We start from the raw sequence: 16,044 nt of genomic DNA, 5'->3' as shown, positions 1-16,044 counted from the left end.
ATGCCATTGGTTGCTGAAGCTTCAGCCCACTAATAACACCACCACTGTAAATAAACAGTCTGAGATCAACACAAACACGATGGGTTGTTTTCAACCAAATATCTGGCGGCTGCCATCACAATACTACTTCGCTGCTGTGAGTTATGTGCTTCTGGTGCACTGAGCTGGTAACCTTTCACCAGGCAAGTATTTAGGTCATTGCCTGATTGCTCTTCAGCAGTTCACATTCTGGGCTTACACCAGTTGCATCTAGTAGGTCATCAATTGGAGTTCACATCACTGAGGCACTGATGTGTATTACACCACTGCATACAAGGACTTCATCCATCCTCATCCTCAAACAGCCCATCATGCACCACTGACCAGGGCTTCACAGACTTCATCTTTCCTCGGGCAATATACTGCTCACTGTCAACCAAGGCTTCATGGACTTCATCAGCATAAGAACATTCCAATAGAACATCTGTGATTGACTTTCAGCCTGAGCCATGTAGTGCGGACTCATGTCCCAAGAAACCATGTTCTCATGTTCTGTTCATTAGCACTTCAGTTTGTAGTATGTTGTTCACCTCGGTTCTGAACACTACGAAGGTAAAGTAAGACCCATAGACAACTGTGGTGCTGTTCTGGAATGTTACTCCAATATTACTTCAGACTGCTACATTGACATTACTTGATGGATATGTTAAGCACCCAACTGTAATGTTGTAAGTGGAGCATTATTTAATACAATGTATTTTAGTAATCTGTTTGTTGTACTGTCTGGCTAAGTAATCACCAACATGCATCCCTGCATAGTTCATGAGGAACAATGGTTTTTACACCAGAAGGTCATTTCTCATTGCTGTGTATCAAAACTGGTAATACACACTGACTGTAAACTATCTCTTTGAGATACATATGAATCTTAATTAAGCAAAAGTATGCCAGGCCTGTTTTACCCTTAGGTTTATTTCTTCTGATGACCATCCAGTTATTGTCTTCAACAACCCTAAATAGAAAATATCAAATAGTTCTTTGACTTCATAATAAACTCATACTATTTCAGTTTGTTGACCATAATTATTTTTGTCTTATTATAACTGTTTTTCAGCACTATTTTTTAACTTACTTTATTTATTTGTCTTCTTGTTCTTCAGTTTTACCTCTTGGACAGATTCCCAACGTTGAAGTTACAACCAAAAAAGGTACTTATTATGGACATCTTCACGTGGGATCCTGCCGCTTTTAGATCCTTTTTATTTCTGGAATGATTTTTTTCCCTCTGCAGCAGACTGTGCACTGATAAAAAAACTTCCTAGCAAATTAAAACTGTGTGCCAAATTGAGATCCAAACTCGGGACCTACTGCCTTTCACAAGCAAGTGTTCTACTGACCTAGCCATTGGTTTGCTTCTGCCGGTACATCATCTTCTGCCTTCCAAACTTCAGAAAACCTTGCACAATTAGTACTAGTACTGCAAGAGTACTAATTCTGCAAGATTCGTAGAAGAACTTCTGTAAAGTACTGGTGGAAGTAAAGCTGTGAGAATAGGTCATGAGTCATGCTTTGGTAGCTCAATTGGTAGAGCACTTCCCTGCACAAGGCAGTAGTTCACAATTTTGAGTCTTTCTCCAGCACACAGTTTTAATCTGCTATGAAGTTTCATTTTTTTATTTTTTTTATTTTTCCAATCCATTTTGAGGTCAGTGCTTTTGCTTTACTACTGGTTTCAGTATTCAACTATTCAGTAGTCAGCTATATTTTTCATTTCATTCTTTTGGTTGTAAAATTTTAATCTGCTTTTTCCAAAATCACAGTGAATGTCTGTGTGCTGGAACTTTATTATTATTATTTCGCTCCCCTCTCAGACGCCACGTCTGGTCAAAAATGGAAAGTGACGCGGACCTTGATCAAGCGTGACTTACTTTTAACTGTACGGTATATGTTACATTGCATTTAGGAACTTTCGGGTAATTGAACATGTTTCAATAATTACAGATTTCTGTAGTTGTATATATATGTTTGGATGTAGCTGTATTGTGTTGATGTACTGGTGGATATTGTGTGGTATGACTCCTGTAGTTGATAATATAATTGGTATAATGTCAACTTTATCCTGATGCCACATGTCCTTGACTTCCTCAGCCAGTTGGATGTATTTTTCAATTTTTTCTCCTGTTTTCTTCTGTATATTTGTTGTATTGGGTATGGATATTTCAATTAGTTGTGTTAATTTCTTCTTTTTATTGGTGAGTATGATGTCAGGTTTGTTATGTGGTGTTGTTTTATCTGTTATAATGGTTCTGTTCCAGTATAATTTGTATTCATCATTCTCCAGTACATTTTGTGGTGCATACTTGTATGTGGGAACGTGTTGTTTTATAAGTTTATGTTGTAAGGCAAGCTGTTGTTGTATTATTTTTGCTACATTGTCATGTCTTCTGGGGTATTCTGTATTTGCTAGTATTGTACATCCGCTTGTGATGTGATCTACTGTTTCTATTTGTTGTTTGCAAAGTCTGCATTTATCTGTTGTGGTATTGGGATCTTTAATAACATGAGTGCTGTAATATCTGGTGTTTATTGTTTGATCCTGTATTGCAATCATGAATCCTTCCGTCTCACTGTATATATTGCCTTTTCTTAGCCATGTGTTGGATGCGTCTTGATCGATGTGTGGCTGTGTTAGATGATACGGGTGCTTGCCATGTAGTGTTTTCTTTTTCCAATTTACTTTCTTCGTATCTGTTGATGTTATGTGATCTAAAGGGTTGTAGGAGTGGTTATGAAATTGAAGTGGTGTAGCTGATGTATTTATATGAGTGATTGCTTTGTGTATTTTGCTAGTTTCTGCTCGTTCTAGAAAGAATTTTCTTAAATTGTCTACCTGTCCATAATGTAGGTTTTTTATGTCGATAAATCCCCTTCCTCCTTCCTTCCTGCTTAATGTGAATCTTTCTGTTGCTCAATGTATGTGATGTATTCTATATTTGTGGCATTGTGAACGTGTAAGTGTATTTAGTGCTTCTAGGTCTGTGTTACTCCATTTCACTACTCCAAATGAGTAGGTCAATATTGGTATAGCATAAGTATTTATAGCTTTTGTCTTGTTTCTTGCTGTCAATTCTGTTTTCAGTATTTTTGTTAGTCTTTGTCTATATTTTTCTTTTAGTTCTTCTTTAATATTTGTATTATCTATTCCTATTTTTTTCTGTATCCTAGATATTTATAGGTATCTGTTTTTTCCATCGCTTCTATGCAGTCGCTGTGGTTATCCATTATGTGATCGTCTTGTTTAGTGTGTTTTCCCTTGACTATGCTATTTTTCTTACATTTGTCTGTTCCAAAAGCCATATTTATATCATTGCTGAATACTTCTGTTATCTTTAGTAATTGATTGAGTTGTTGATTTGTTGCTGCCAGTAGTTTTAGATCATCCACGTATAGAAAATGTGTGATTTGTGTGGGTATGTTCCAGTAATATTGTATCCATAATTTGTATTATTTAGCATGTTGGATAGTGGGTTCAGAGCAAGGCAGAACCAGAAAGGACTTAATGAGTCTCCTTGGTATATTCCACGCTTAATCTGTAGCTTAATATGTATTGGCTGTGATGTGATATTATTAGAATTTGTTTGGATATTAAGTGTGGTTTTCCAGTTTTTCATTACTATGTTTAGGAACTGTATCAATTTAGGATCTACTTTGTAAATTTCCAATATTTGTAGTAACCATGAGTGGAGTACACTATCAAAAGCTTTTTGGTAATCAATGTATGCGTAGTGTAGTGACCTTTGTTTAGTTTTAGCTTGATATGTCACCTCTGCATCTATTATCAGTTGCTCTTTACATCCTCGTGCTCTTTTGCAACAGCCTTTTTGTTCTTCATTTATAATGTAATGACTGAAGTTAATATTTTGTATATTGTTGGTAGGCATGTTATGGGGCGATATTTTGCTGAGTTTGCTGTGTCTGCTTGATCTTTAGGTTTCAGATAAGTTATTCCATGTGTAAGTGTATCAGGGAATGTGTATGGGTCTGCAATGTAACTGTTAAATAATTTAGTTAGATGTGAATGTGTTGAAGTGAACTTCTTTAGCCAGAAATTTGCTATTTTATCTTTACCAGGGGCTTTACAATTGTGCAAAGAATTAATTGCTTGGATGACTTCATGTTGCAAAATTATCACTTTGGGCATTTGTGGTATCATCTTGTATGTGTCTGTATCTGCTTGTATCCAGCGTGCATGCCTGTTATGTTGTACCGGGTTTGACCATATGTTGCTCCAGAAGTGTTCCCTGTCTATCATGTTTGGTGGGTTGTCTATTTTAATGTGTGTGTTATCTATTGTCTGATAAAATTTCTTTTGGTTTGTGTTGAATGTTTGGTTTTGTTTCCTTCGATTTTCACTTTTTTTGTATCTTCTAAGTCGTTTGGCCAATGCTTGTAATTTCTTCTTCTTTTCATCTAATTGCTCTATCGCTTCTTGTTGTGAGATTTTACCTAACCTTTTTCGTTTTTTGTCTGATATTTCATTTCTTATAAATTGTGTTAGCTGTCCGATGTCTTTTCTCAGTTTTTCTATTCTGATCTGTAGCCTGTGTTGCCATGCTGGTTCTAATCTCTGCCTAGTGTGTATATTTAGTGTAGTGAGTGCTCCTACATAAACCAGTAGTTGTAACTCTTCCATAGTTGTATTTTCATTTATTTTGTTGTGTATGATTGTGTTGATAGTTGTTATTGTTGTTCCGACTTGTGGGTTATTTGGTGATCTATGCAAGAATGGTCTGATGTCTGTATTTGTGTCTTTGTATTCTATATACGTTAGCTGAAATTTTTTCTTCTATATCTAACATGTGTGTCACTTCATGTTCTATTTGTGCTTGTTCTGGTGGCCGTCTTAAGATGTCGTTTTCCTCTGATTGTTTAATTGATGCGTGGTGTTCTTTGTTTGTTTGCTCTGGGATGTTTGTGTCCATTACTGTATTTTCTTCTTCTTCTGATTGCACATTATTTTGTTCCAGTATTTGTTATTATTATTATTATTTGAAAGTTCCCAACAGGCAGAATAAAACTATGTGCTGCACTGGAGCTCAAACTTGGGGCCTTTAACTTTCAGTGGCAAGTGCTCTCCTCTCTTTCAGGAGTGCTAGTTCTGTGTGGAGAACTTATGTGAAGTTATACAGGTAGGAGATGAGGTACTGATGGAAGTAAAGCTGTGAGCACAGATCATGGGTGGTGCTTGGATATCTCAGTTGGTAGACCATTTACCCACAAAAGCAAAGGTCACAGGTTCGAGTCCCGGTCTAGTGCACAGTTTTACTCCGCCACAAAGCTTCAAATCAGCACACACTCCACTGCTGACTGAAAATTCACTCTGGATTATTATTATTATTATTATTATTATTATTATTATTATTGTAGAAGTAGTAAAAAGATAATATGTTTTTTTCTGAATGATGTGATTTTCAGTTTAAGCTGTAACTGTTTTTATTTCATTATTGCAATTTTGGCCCTTGTGATATTTTCAGCATCTACAAAGACAAATTCTTAAATAGCAGCATTCTTTTGTAACATGTGGTACATTTTAAAATATTTTGCACTGTATATCAGTGCACATTTGTACAATGTGATTGGATATCAGTTCACAAGCAGAGATTGACCCCACTAACAACATAGTAGTGAGCTTACATTTAGCCCTGTCATTGAATTTCTGTTTTGTAGTTGCCAGAGTGCGAGCATTGTGAAGGGGAGGAATATTTCTTAGTATACATAAATTTATGCAAAATATGTTTTCCAAGCTGAAATGTGATAACAGTAGCATTCAGAAGCACAGAATAAGGCATTATTTAGTTCTACTTCCTACACTGAATCACAATTATGACATCAGTTTTACAGTGTGTGTGTATATATATATATATATATATATATATATATATATATATATATATATATATATATATATATATATATATATATATATATATATATAAGAAGGAAGGTAAATAGAAAAAATAATAGAAACTTATTCGTAAATTACTGATGTGTTCGAAATAAGAGACGTATACGTTCTAAGAGTTCAGGAAGTACAAGTAAGTAAGCAACAGGCTGATCACTAATATTCAAATCACTGAAGTAGTTTAAATAAAGTAGATGCAGCATGTAGCAAAACTGACCCATGTTACCTGTAAACATGAAAGTTCATTATTGTATGAAGTTGCTGTTAAATTAAATTTTATGTAAATAGCTATCACGGAACTGGGAAAGTGAGGCTCAAGTAATTTTATGTTAGTGCAAAATCAACACCACATGCTATTGTTCAAAGACCTACGTAAATATTGTGATCCAGGAGTGGCTCATAATTAAAGGCTCTGTGGTGGAGCCATCCCAAAATATATATTAAAATACATTTCTCAATAATGGATTACAGAATTTAAATTATGAGGAAGCATTTCAGATATTTCTGACACGAATTCATGGAATGACAGTCAAACTAAAACTTTATATCCAATATCAAGTGATGTTTTTCTAACAGGCTGTACATTGAAATGCAACTTAGCTCCATGAAGGAGAGGTTTATGGATGCAGCTTCTACAGAGTACAGTTCTTGTGGACTTCAAGAAGGCTCAGTCTCTTCAGTGTAACCGTCCCACATCAGGTCTCCATCACAAGCACACAGACTACCTTTGTGATGGAGAAATGGTTTGTGTCCTGTTTTCTCTGGAAATGTTTTATTCACTTTTGTGTTTTCATACAGGAGCTTTCTCTCTCTCTCTCTCTCTCTCTCTCTCAATAGTGAGTTTGTTCCACTGTGTTACCATCCCAGGGAATATGCAACAGCTAATTTCAATGTTGTTTGCTATGTCAGTGTCTGACTTGACTGCAATTGGTTATTTATTTGTTCATCCAAAAATCACAATCACAGCACAAGACCCATGACATCACAGAAATGTCATGGTTTCAATTTATAAATGTTGCAGACTGAACACACCACAAATCTTCAAGCATTTCAGGCTTAGAATTGAAAACATGAAAAGTATGAACCATGCAGAAAAGCCAACATACACAGCATTAAAGATCTTTCCAAAAATGACTTTCACTACTATTTGTTGCAATAAAGTGTTGGGAAATGTGATGGTGTTAGATAAATATGCTACCTATGATTATGAAACAGAAGGAAAATAAAGTATGTAAACTTTTGGCTGAACCCTTTGCCGACTGCCCCCCCCCCCCCTTCCAATCCTGAGATCTCAGTGGTTGTGACAAACTGATCTGAAGCTTAGCCTAGATTCTACACACATAAAAAAAAAGTTTCGCATCACCCTGGTTTCCTGAACTCCTGAAGACAGATGCTGACTGTGGATATTGTATCACAGACACAGTCCCTTTCACTGTTCAGAGATGTCACTAAACCTGCCCAAAGATGTAAACAACCATGCATGAGCAGTGCCTATTAGAGGGAGGGGGTCTGACAGCTGATCAGTTCCAGTCATTCCATCAGAAAGGAGATACACAGCTCGTGTTGTCTGTAGTTCAACCATGCCTAGATGGTCAATACCATGGTTAGATCGCGTCAGCACTGTTACTTTGTGCCAGGAAGGACTCTCAACAAGGGACATGTTCAGGCATCTCAGAATGAACCACAGTGATGATGTTTGGACATGGAGGAGGTACAGAGAGAGACAGGAACTGTCGATGACCTGCCTCACTCAAGCCGCCCAATGGCTACTACTGCAGTGGTTGACCACTACCTACGGATTATGGCTCAGAGGAACCCTGACAGCCACACCACCACGTTGAATAATGCTTTTTGTGCAGCCACAGGATGTCATGTTATGACTCAAACTGTGCAAAATAGGCTGCATGATGTGCAACTTCACTCCCAATGTCCATGGCAAGGTCCATCTTTGCAATCAAAACACCATGCAATGTGGTACAGATGGGCCCAACAACATGCCAAATGGACTGCTCAGGATTGGCATCATGTTCTCTTCACCGATGAGTGTTGCATATGCCTTCAACCAGACAATCGTCGGAGATATGTTTGGAGGCAACCAGGTCAGGCTGAATGCCTTAGACACACGGTTCAGCGATTGCAGCAAGGTGGAGGTTCCCTGATGTTTCAGGGTGGCATTATGTGGGGCCGACATATGCTGCTGGTGGTAATGTAAGGTGCCGTAATGGCTGTACGATACATGAATGCCATCCTCTGACTGATAGTGCAACCATATCGGCAGCATATTGTTGAGGCATTCATTTTCATGGACAACAATTCGTGCCCCCATCATGCACATCTTGTGAATGACTTCCTTCAGGATAACGGCATCACTTGACTAGAGTGGCCAGCATGTTCTCCAGACATGATCCCTATTGAAGATGTCTGGGATAGACTGAAAAGGGCTGTTTACGGATGATGTGACCCGATAACCACACGGAGGGATCTACGCCGAATCACCGTTGAGGAGTGGGACGATCTGGACCAACAGTGCCTTGATGAACTTGTGGATAGAATGCCATGACAAATACAGGCACGCATCAATGCAAGAGGATGTGCTACTGGGTATTAAAGGTACCAGTGTGTACAGCAATCTGGGCCACCTCCTCTGAAGGTCTCACTATATAGTGGTACAACATGCAGTGTGTGGTTTTCATGAGCAATAAAAAGGGTGGAAATGATGTTTATGTTGATCTCTATTCAAATTTTATGTACAGGTTCCAGAACTCTTGGAACCAAGGTGATGCAAAAATTTTTGTAATCTGTGTATTTCTGATCGATAGGTGTTGCAGGTTTCCCCATTATGGAAACACAAGCTGCACCCACTATGATCCATTTCAAGAAATATTCCTTAAAAAAGGAGAAAAAGTAATTATTTACTGTATAGACTCTTACCTCAGTGAGCTATATGTCTAAAATAGTGATGCACAAACACCACTCAAGCTCTTGAAATCTATTGTCTCCACTACACAGATATAGTAACTGAATAAACTCGTTTATGGTATGAGATATACACAGAAGTTTTGGAGTAATGAACATGTGTGCTGGCACAAGTACACATCAAATAAAAACCATCTATCTTATTACAATTTGCTCAGACATCATCAGTGCAGCTAAAGACAGTGACTATAGGTACTGATTGTTTAATCTCTCTGATCTTTCAAAGGAAGTATTATCAATTTCATTGCCAGATGTACGTGAGTTGTTAGTTACTTATCCCATGGATCAAATTCTTGATAAAAATTGATGATGTGGATGTGACAACAGAATAAACATATAACACTTGTATACAACTAAATAAAAACTAAGAAAATAATATTTATATGGCCACATGCTGACCATTTACATGTCTTTTTTAACTGACTATCTCCACTTAAGAGTTTCTATATGCTACATAAGGAGTTGTTAAGTAGAAAGCTCTTTAATTTGCTTTTGAAAACATTACTGCTGTCTGAGCAAATGGCTCTGAGCACTATGGGACTCAACTGCTGTGGTCATAAGTCTTACTGCTGTCTGTCAGACCTTTTATTTACATGGGTATATTGTCAAAGAACTTGATAGCTGCATAATTCAGCCCTTTCTGTGCCAAAGTTAGATTCATTGAAGGGTAATATAGATCATTTTTCCTTCTAGTGTTGAACTTGTGGATACCTCTATTACTCTCAAACTTAGATGAATTGTTGAAAACAAATTTCACAAGTGAATGACAGTATTGTAAGTCTATGGTTACTGAACTCAACGAGAAGATTCACACGGCATGTCAGTGAAGTGAAATCATCTTGAGTTACTAACAACATCAATCTGCAGTGAGTCTGATGTGTTTCAGAAGCATAGTCTTCAGGGGCAGTGCTTGTGCATTATAATGCATATGCTTGTGTAGTTACTGAATATGTCATAGCTTTAAATCCTGTAAAATTTAATGATCTCACCACTGCTTGTTTATTAGGGTGGAGCTTACACCTACTAACCCATGAGGTGCTGAATAAAGACACTCCAGCATTACTGCTTCTGAATAGACTACCAAGCTGGATTAAAGTTACCTTCCTTATTTGATTAACAAGATTAGACTTACATTTATAGTTTAATTGCTTTCTTAATTACACTGTCCAAGAAAGTAACTGCCAAACTGACAATGAACATATTTTCACAATTCATTGTATGCTTTTATCTTAAAAGTGCTCAATTAGTGCAGACTTGTTGTCTTGCTGATGTCTTAGTTTTGTTTATGTTCAATGTAACATAGCCATGCACAGTGCCATGTCTGTCTTATGTGTGATTTATTTCATTTGTAAGAACACAATGAACTCCAAATTAATATAGCTCCTGGTTGACTGTAGTGTAGAAGACCTCTTATTTTTACAGGTGGTTAGAGGCAGACTCAGTACTGTCCCCCCCCCCCCCCCCCCCCCCTCAACTGCTCGCCCTTTTTTTTTCCCTCCTTATAAGCTCCAAAGAATGACCATTCTGGTGGGGGCTCTGACAGAATGTGGTACAAAGCAATATTATGTTTCCATGATACCTATTCATAGTCCTTTATCTTTCAATAACTAGTTGCCAGCATCCAGGGACAACAGTTTGTCTTTAATGATTTTAACAGTGCACAGAGCAAGCACTAAATGTGATGATGGTACTTCCTGAAGGAGTGTAATTAGCTGAAAAATCATACCTCTAATGGATACAGAAATTAAGGTATTGAAAGGGCACTGAAGGCAGCCAGAAGTGGGAACAAGAGCAAAGAAAAAGAAAATAAAATTATCTTTCCCAAAACAGAGACAAGAACAGTTTTAAACTGGGGAAGTAAATCAGCTGTGTCCATTTCAAAAGTTCAAATCCAGCACAAAACATCAGTAATTGAGGGGGATCTGAAAAATAAAAGAAAGGGTAGCAATCAACTTACCACCAAAACCATATGTTGGAAGAGACTGCACTGTTTCTCACAATTTTACACTGAACAAGTATGCAGAGCTCTGGTGGGAAGACAAATCTCCTCTAGATGAGCACAATTTGGGACAAGAGCACATAAAAAGACTTTGATTGTCTGCTTGGCAGTACAATTATGGGCCAGTATATTAAGGAAGAAACAGAAATGTCATTAATCAGGATAAGGGATTTTCCCTCAGTGCAGCTTTACAGCTCACATTGAAAGCAATAATATGGGAGTAATATTGTATTGCTCTCTGTGGGCAGGTAGAAGGTAGCCAGTGCAAGGTACCACCCATGTAAACAGAGTGCACTGAATTTGTTAAAGTGCCCTGGAGTATGTGTTATGGAGGGGGACAGGGGGGGGGGGGGGGGGGGGAGAGGGATAGAAGGGCAGGGGCTCTCCATAGAGGAGTACATACTATAACACATCAAGATCATGATATACTTTGTTGGGTGATGGAAGAGGAGAATATACTTTCTGAAAAATTAGCAAAATCATGCAGTATTTTATTCACTTTCTGATACTACTAGACAATAACACAACCCTTGAAAAATAGCCTCTAACTGGAATATTTTATTGTGAAATATTTGAAGGTTTTTTGTGCAGAAAGTAAATGATAAATAGAGAAAAGATACTTCAGTACTTCATAAAAAAGATTTACTTTTTTGGTTAATGAGATGACATGTACCTTATAGGGAGCGCAAGTACTAGAGAAATTTGCGACGATGACAGTTTTTGTCTGTGCAGTGCATGAAATATGCACAATCGCCTCTTTAGAACCTTTATAACCCATGTATTTTCATCAAATACTGTCAATTTTGTCCACAACAGAACAAGAATTGAGAATCTGTTCAAAACATAGCAACATGTTGTACAAAATAATGCTTCTATGAATGTAACTATCACTATTTTTAAATGTAATGTGATGCTCTTTGTGGCCTGAATGGCGTTGTAAGTGAGACAGAGGGAGGATTTTCAGTTTATGAAGGACTGGGTACTTATTATCTGACTACAGTGAACCTATTTGGCATCAGGGACGGAAATGCCACATAATTCATGATAATAAATAGACAGTGGTCTTTGTAAAGTTACATAGAACCTTTTTTTAAGGTATTAAATAAAAACAGTTTCTGAGCTCTATAAGAGGAGGAGTATTTTTGCCTAATATTTGTGTACATATAGAAAGTAATCTAGAAGTAAGTGGTAACTATACTGGAATCAACCACACCATAAAGCACTCAGGGAAATGACATTGTGGAAGTTACAATTTCCATTGCTTTGCAAAATAGCTATCTTCAACTTACAGTGCACTGAATGTGGTATAAATCTTTAGGAATGTATGAAATATTTTTAACAATAATGAAAATTCCTGGATGGATCAATATGTAAAATAAGGGAAAGGCAACCACTTACCTATAACAGATCAATGCATGAGCACAGTAACTCATAACAGAAAACAGCATTCACACAAGCTTTCTGGCACTACCTCTTTCTGTAGCAATAGTACAGAAATTCATACACATGCAACCACAAAGACATCCAAATATACACTCCCATGGCCACGGCAAGACTTGTTGCTGTGGCTGTGGGAGTGTGCATTCAGGTGTCTGTGCGGTGATGTGTTTGAATGTGTGTACTACTGCTAGAAAAGGAGCTAATGCTCAAAAACCACTGTAAATGCTATTTTCTGTTACGTGTTACTGTGCTCCATGCATTGATCTGGGGTAGGTGAGTGGCTGACTTTCCCTCATTTTATATATGAAAGATTATTAATGTTCCCAGAACCAAAGTTTTTCTTCTTGAGATCTACTACTTCACCATCCTTATTTGTACACCTTTTTTTTTCACCATCACCAGCCATCAGTCATCATTACTCCTTAACATGAATATAATTGTTCTGATCTTGATATTTTCAATCGCTCCTATTTGCAAATTTATAAATTAAACATAGAAATTTCTCCTAAACTTGCCTGAATAGATTAGAGTATGTCTCAATTTAAAAGTTATAAAGTAAATTAATTTATTTGTTTTCATTTGCAACACACAAATTCCTAATAATACTACAGCCAACATTCAATTTTTGCACTTATAACTAAGTCATACCACGTGCATGAGTGCTAAAAGTATTCTACAACTGTAGTTCAATATCCAAGCATAATTACATACATAGCATGTCAGTGAATAAGCCACAAGAATATTGCAACATGCAGACTTGCAGGGACTTTACTGTCAAATGGCAATATTGGCTACATTTCGAGTGCCATTATTAGCCAGCAATCCTATACCTTCTGGTAATGCTGATAGAGAGAAGGGAGTATCTGGAAGCCCCAGGATGGAGGAATTGAGCCTGCAGAGAAAGACGGGTGGCGTTTCATGGCTCTCAGAGCCTCCTTCTGGAATGTAAGAGAGACAACACAACATACACACACACACATATAGCAGAGGCAAGTGAGAAAGTGAATCAGCATGACAGTGCATGGAAGCTGAGTGAAGCTGCTGCTGAAAAGTTATGTTTCAGTGACAGTTTATGTATGTTATCATTAGGAAAAATTAATGGTGATCTCTACAGTCAACAGCAAATTTTGTATCTTACACAGATTATTAAAATACAAGGTAACTGAAGGGGAACACAGATTAGATTCAACAGTGCAACAGTTATCTGTACATGTACATACAATCTCATTTGTAACCAGGAAGAGGGGACATTTTATAACAAATGGTGTTTATACAGTTATATACAGCTTGAAACATCACCAAATAGAAACTGCAATAGATTTAAAAAAATTCTAACACAAAAAAGCAATTTGCAAGCAAAGTTTGAAAATATTGTGTCACTATTAAAAGCTGAAGGAAGCCTAACATAAAGTGCACAACACATATCAATACAACAATTTTATTATAGAACTGGAAATCATTATATTAAGTTGTATATAAAAAAGAACAAGAAGTCAAGCACTAGTGGCGAAACATAGTTTCATCCAAAACCAAAGTTTCCCATGGTAGTACACATAACACTTATTGAATTACTGATACTGTAAGAAGTCAGAGCAGAAATTACATGGCATGAACATATCCAATACAAAACTATTGGAATGACATTAGCATTGCTACTGAGTATTTGTCATCTCCCCTCACTCTCTTGACTTGTGATTCACAGCAGGTTAGTGGTACATGTTAGTTGCAGTACCAATGGAACAATGAAGGGCTGTTACTGACTGTTCTGTGTATTACAGAACTGTGCATGTTTCCCTGGATTTGTCAATAGAAAATATTGTAATACTATTGTGGTTGAAACAGAAGTATCATATTACTTCATGTAACCAACATGTTTTAAGTAATGGAGTTAAAGAATATTATTTATTTTTTAAAAACCGGTTCTTCGGTAAACTCTCTTGTCTCCCCCTCCCCCTGTCCAAACCTCTCAGTTCATAAAAAATATTTGTCCTGCTTACTAGTGGTAGTTCTGTTGTCTTAGGTCTTAAAATGCCAATACAAAAATTCTTATTGGTTTTAATTTTGAAGACTCAACTTTTGCAGGTAAAAGCATTTCTTGTGTTCTACATTTAAGCAGTTTCCATAAGTAACACTGTATATTATGTTATTAACAAAAGGGAAGAAATTTCATTTTTTTAATGTGGAAAGAAAATAAAATTGTTCAAAATGTTCAGATGAAATTAGTCTTGCAATCATACACATGCACTCCTATATGTAAAAAACATGATTACCAGGGATAACAGGAGATTATAGTAGTCAATTGATCAGTCCACATAGTACTGCAAACCTTATATGATTAACAATTGATGCTGCGCAGCTAGGTTATTCACCATACACTTATTTACATGATATGCATTCCATAAGCAAACACTGAGTGATTCAAGCAAAATAAAATCTACAATTTTATATATCTATTTAATATTGTTTATTTATGTGGTTATATTTATGTAATATTATGTACTCATAAAATTCAGGTATATAATCAATATTGTTTAATGTTGTTATATGACATGAGCACTGTCATGTGATGTGGTGGAATGTTCTTGCTGAATTTCATAGCACTTAAGAATATGTTTTACATTTATTAGACTTGCATGTCCTAAATCACAATGTACAAATTACTTTTCTTATGCATTATATTTATTTTAATGTATCATTAAACTTAATTTGAAACCAGTTTTAATATCCTATTATAATTTGACATATATATCTTGACAAAAAGGAAGTCTTTTACCGGAGTACCATTTAGCTTAGAAATTGTGTGTGTTCTAATTTTAAGCAGAACAGCTCTGCAACCAAAACAGATTGAGACAAACTGGAAAGTAATCTCAAAAGCAGATTAACATTTGAATCCCAACTGAACTTGTTGTTGAAGAATGACAGTCTCATCCTTTCTGTCTATGGCAGAGTGCAGCTTTTATGCTAAAATAGCTCATATGCTCATGCAGATTTGTTCATTCTATTCTCAAAATTTGTGTTCTGTGTATCCAAGAGGCATTAATTTACAATTGTCCTGAATTAAGTGCAGTATAACTTCCTGGTTAATTGCTATAATAGGAAACAAAGTACATGACAGAACATCTCAGAACATGAGCAGTAAGTGAAGTAGCCATTTCATCAGTGTTAAGGTACACAGATGGCCCTGTCTTTTTGGTTCATGGATAGGAATGCTTGTAAGAAAAATTAAATGATCTTGATGAATTACCTATTAAACAAAATAGGAGTAATTACAGGCAGAAAATTAAACAATGACAATCTAAGCAAGTGGCAAAGATTAGAGGGAAGGAGGGACTGACATTCTGGGAAAAAAAAAAAAAAAATTATATATACAGCAGAAGTAATGAAAGAAGTGGTATTAATAAATCCTTAAAGCAAGCAACTGAGTTGTCTAATTCATATCTAGAGACTCAATACATTGTACATTCATCAGATCAGAAGGTTTTTGGCAATTGCTGTACTGAATCTTATGCTTTATTTTAGTTTCGTTTGTATATATTTTTCCACATGTGGAAAATATATGTGCGAAACACACACCCAAGTTTCTTATAAAGATTACACCAGAGCATACTACTGGTTGACTGGTTGACTGTGTGCAGTTTGTTCAAGACATGTTGAATGAGGTGTTTTTTTTTTTTTTTTGTGGGGGGGC

The 16,044-nt window shown here is 36.4% G+C and overlaps 1 protein-coding gene across 4 annotated transcripts in view; it reads right to left on the bottom strand.

The window, feature by feature from the left end:
- The window catches only part of LOC126259174 (alpha-1,6-mannosyl-glycoprotein 2-beta-N-acetylglucosaminyltransferase), a 460,896-nt gene that overhangs the window by 22,280 nt on the left and 422,572 nt on the right, over window positions 1-16,044 (bottom strand). For 3 of the 4 annotated variants that reach the window (XM_049955741.1, XM_049955743.1, XM_049955742.1), the window contains one exon: window positions 13,187-13,294. The exons of the other annotated variant lie outside the window; for it this stretch is intronic. In XM_049955741.1, coding sequence (XP_049811698.1) covers window positions 13,187-13,294 — 108 coding nt within the window. The remainder of the gene's footprint in view (window positions 1-13,186; window positions 13,295-16,044) is intronic. 4 annotated transcript variants of the gene reach the window in all.

Source organism: Schistocerca nitens, chromosome 5 (genome assembly GCF_023898315.1).
Source record: "Schistocerca nitens isolate TAMUIC-IGC-003100 chromosome 5, iqSchNite1.1, whole genome shotgun sequence".
Taxonomy (NCBI): Eukaryota; Metazoa; Arthropoda; class Insecta; order Orthoptera; family Acrididae; genus Schistocerca; species Schistocerca nitens.
The sequence above is the reverse complement of the archived record's forward strand: the minus strand, read 5'-3'. Positions and strand labels throughout refer to the sequence as shown.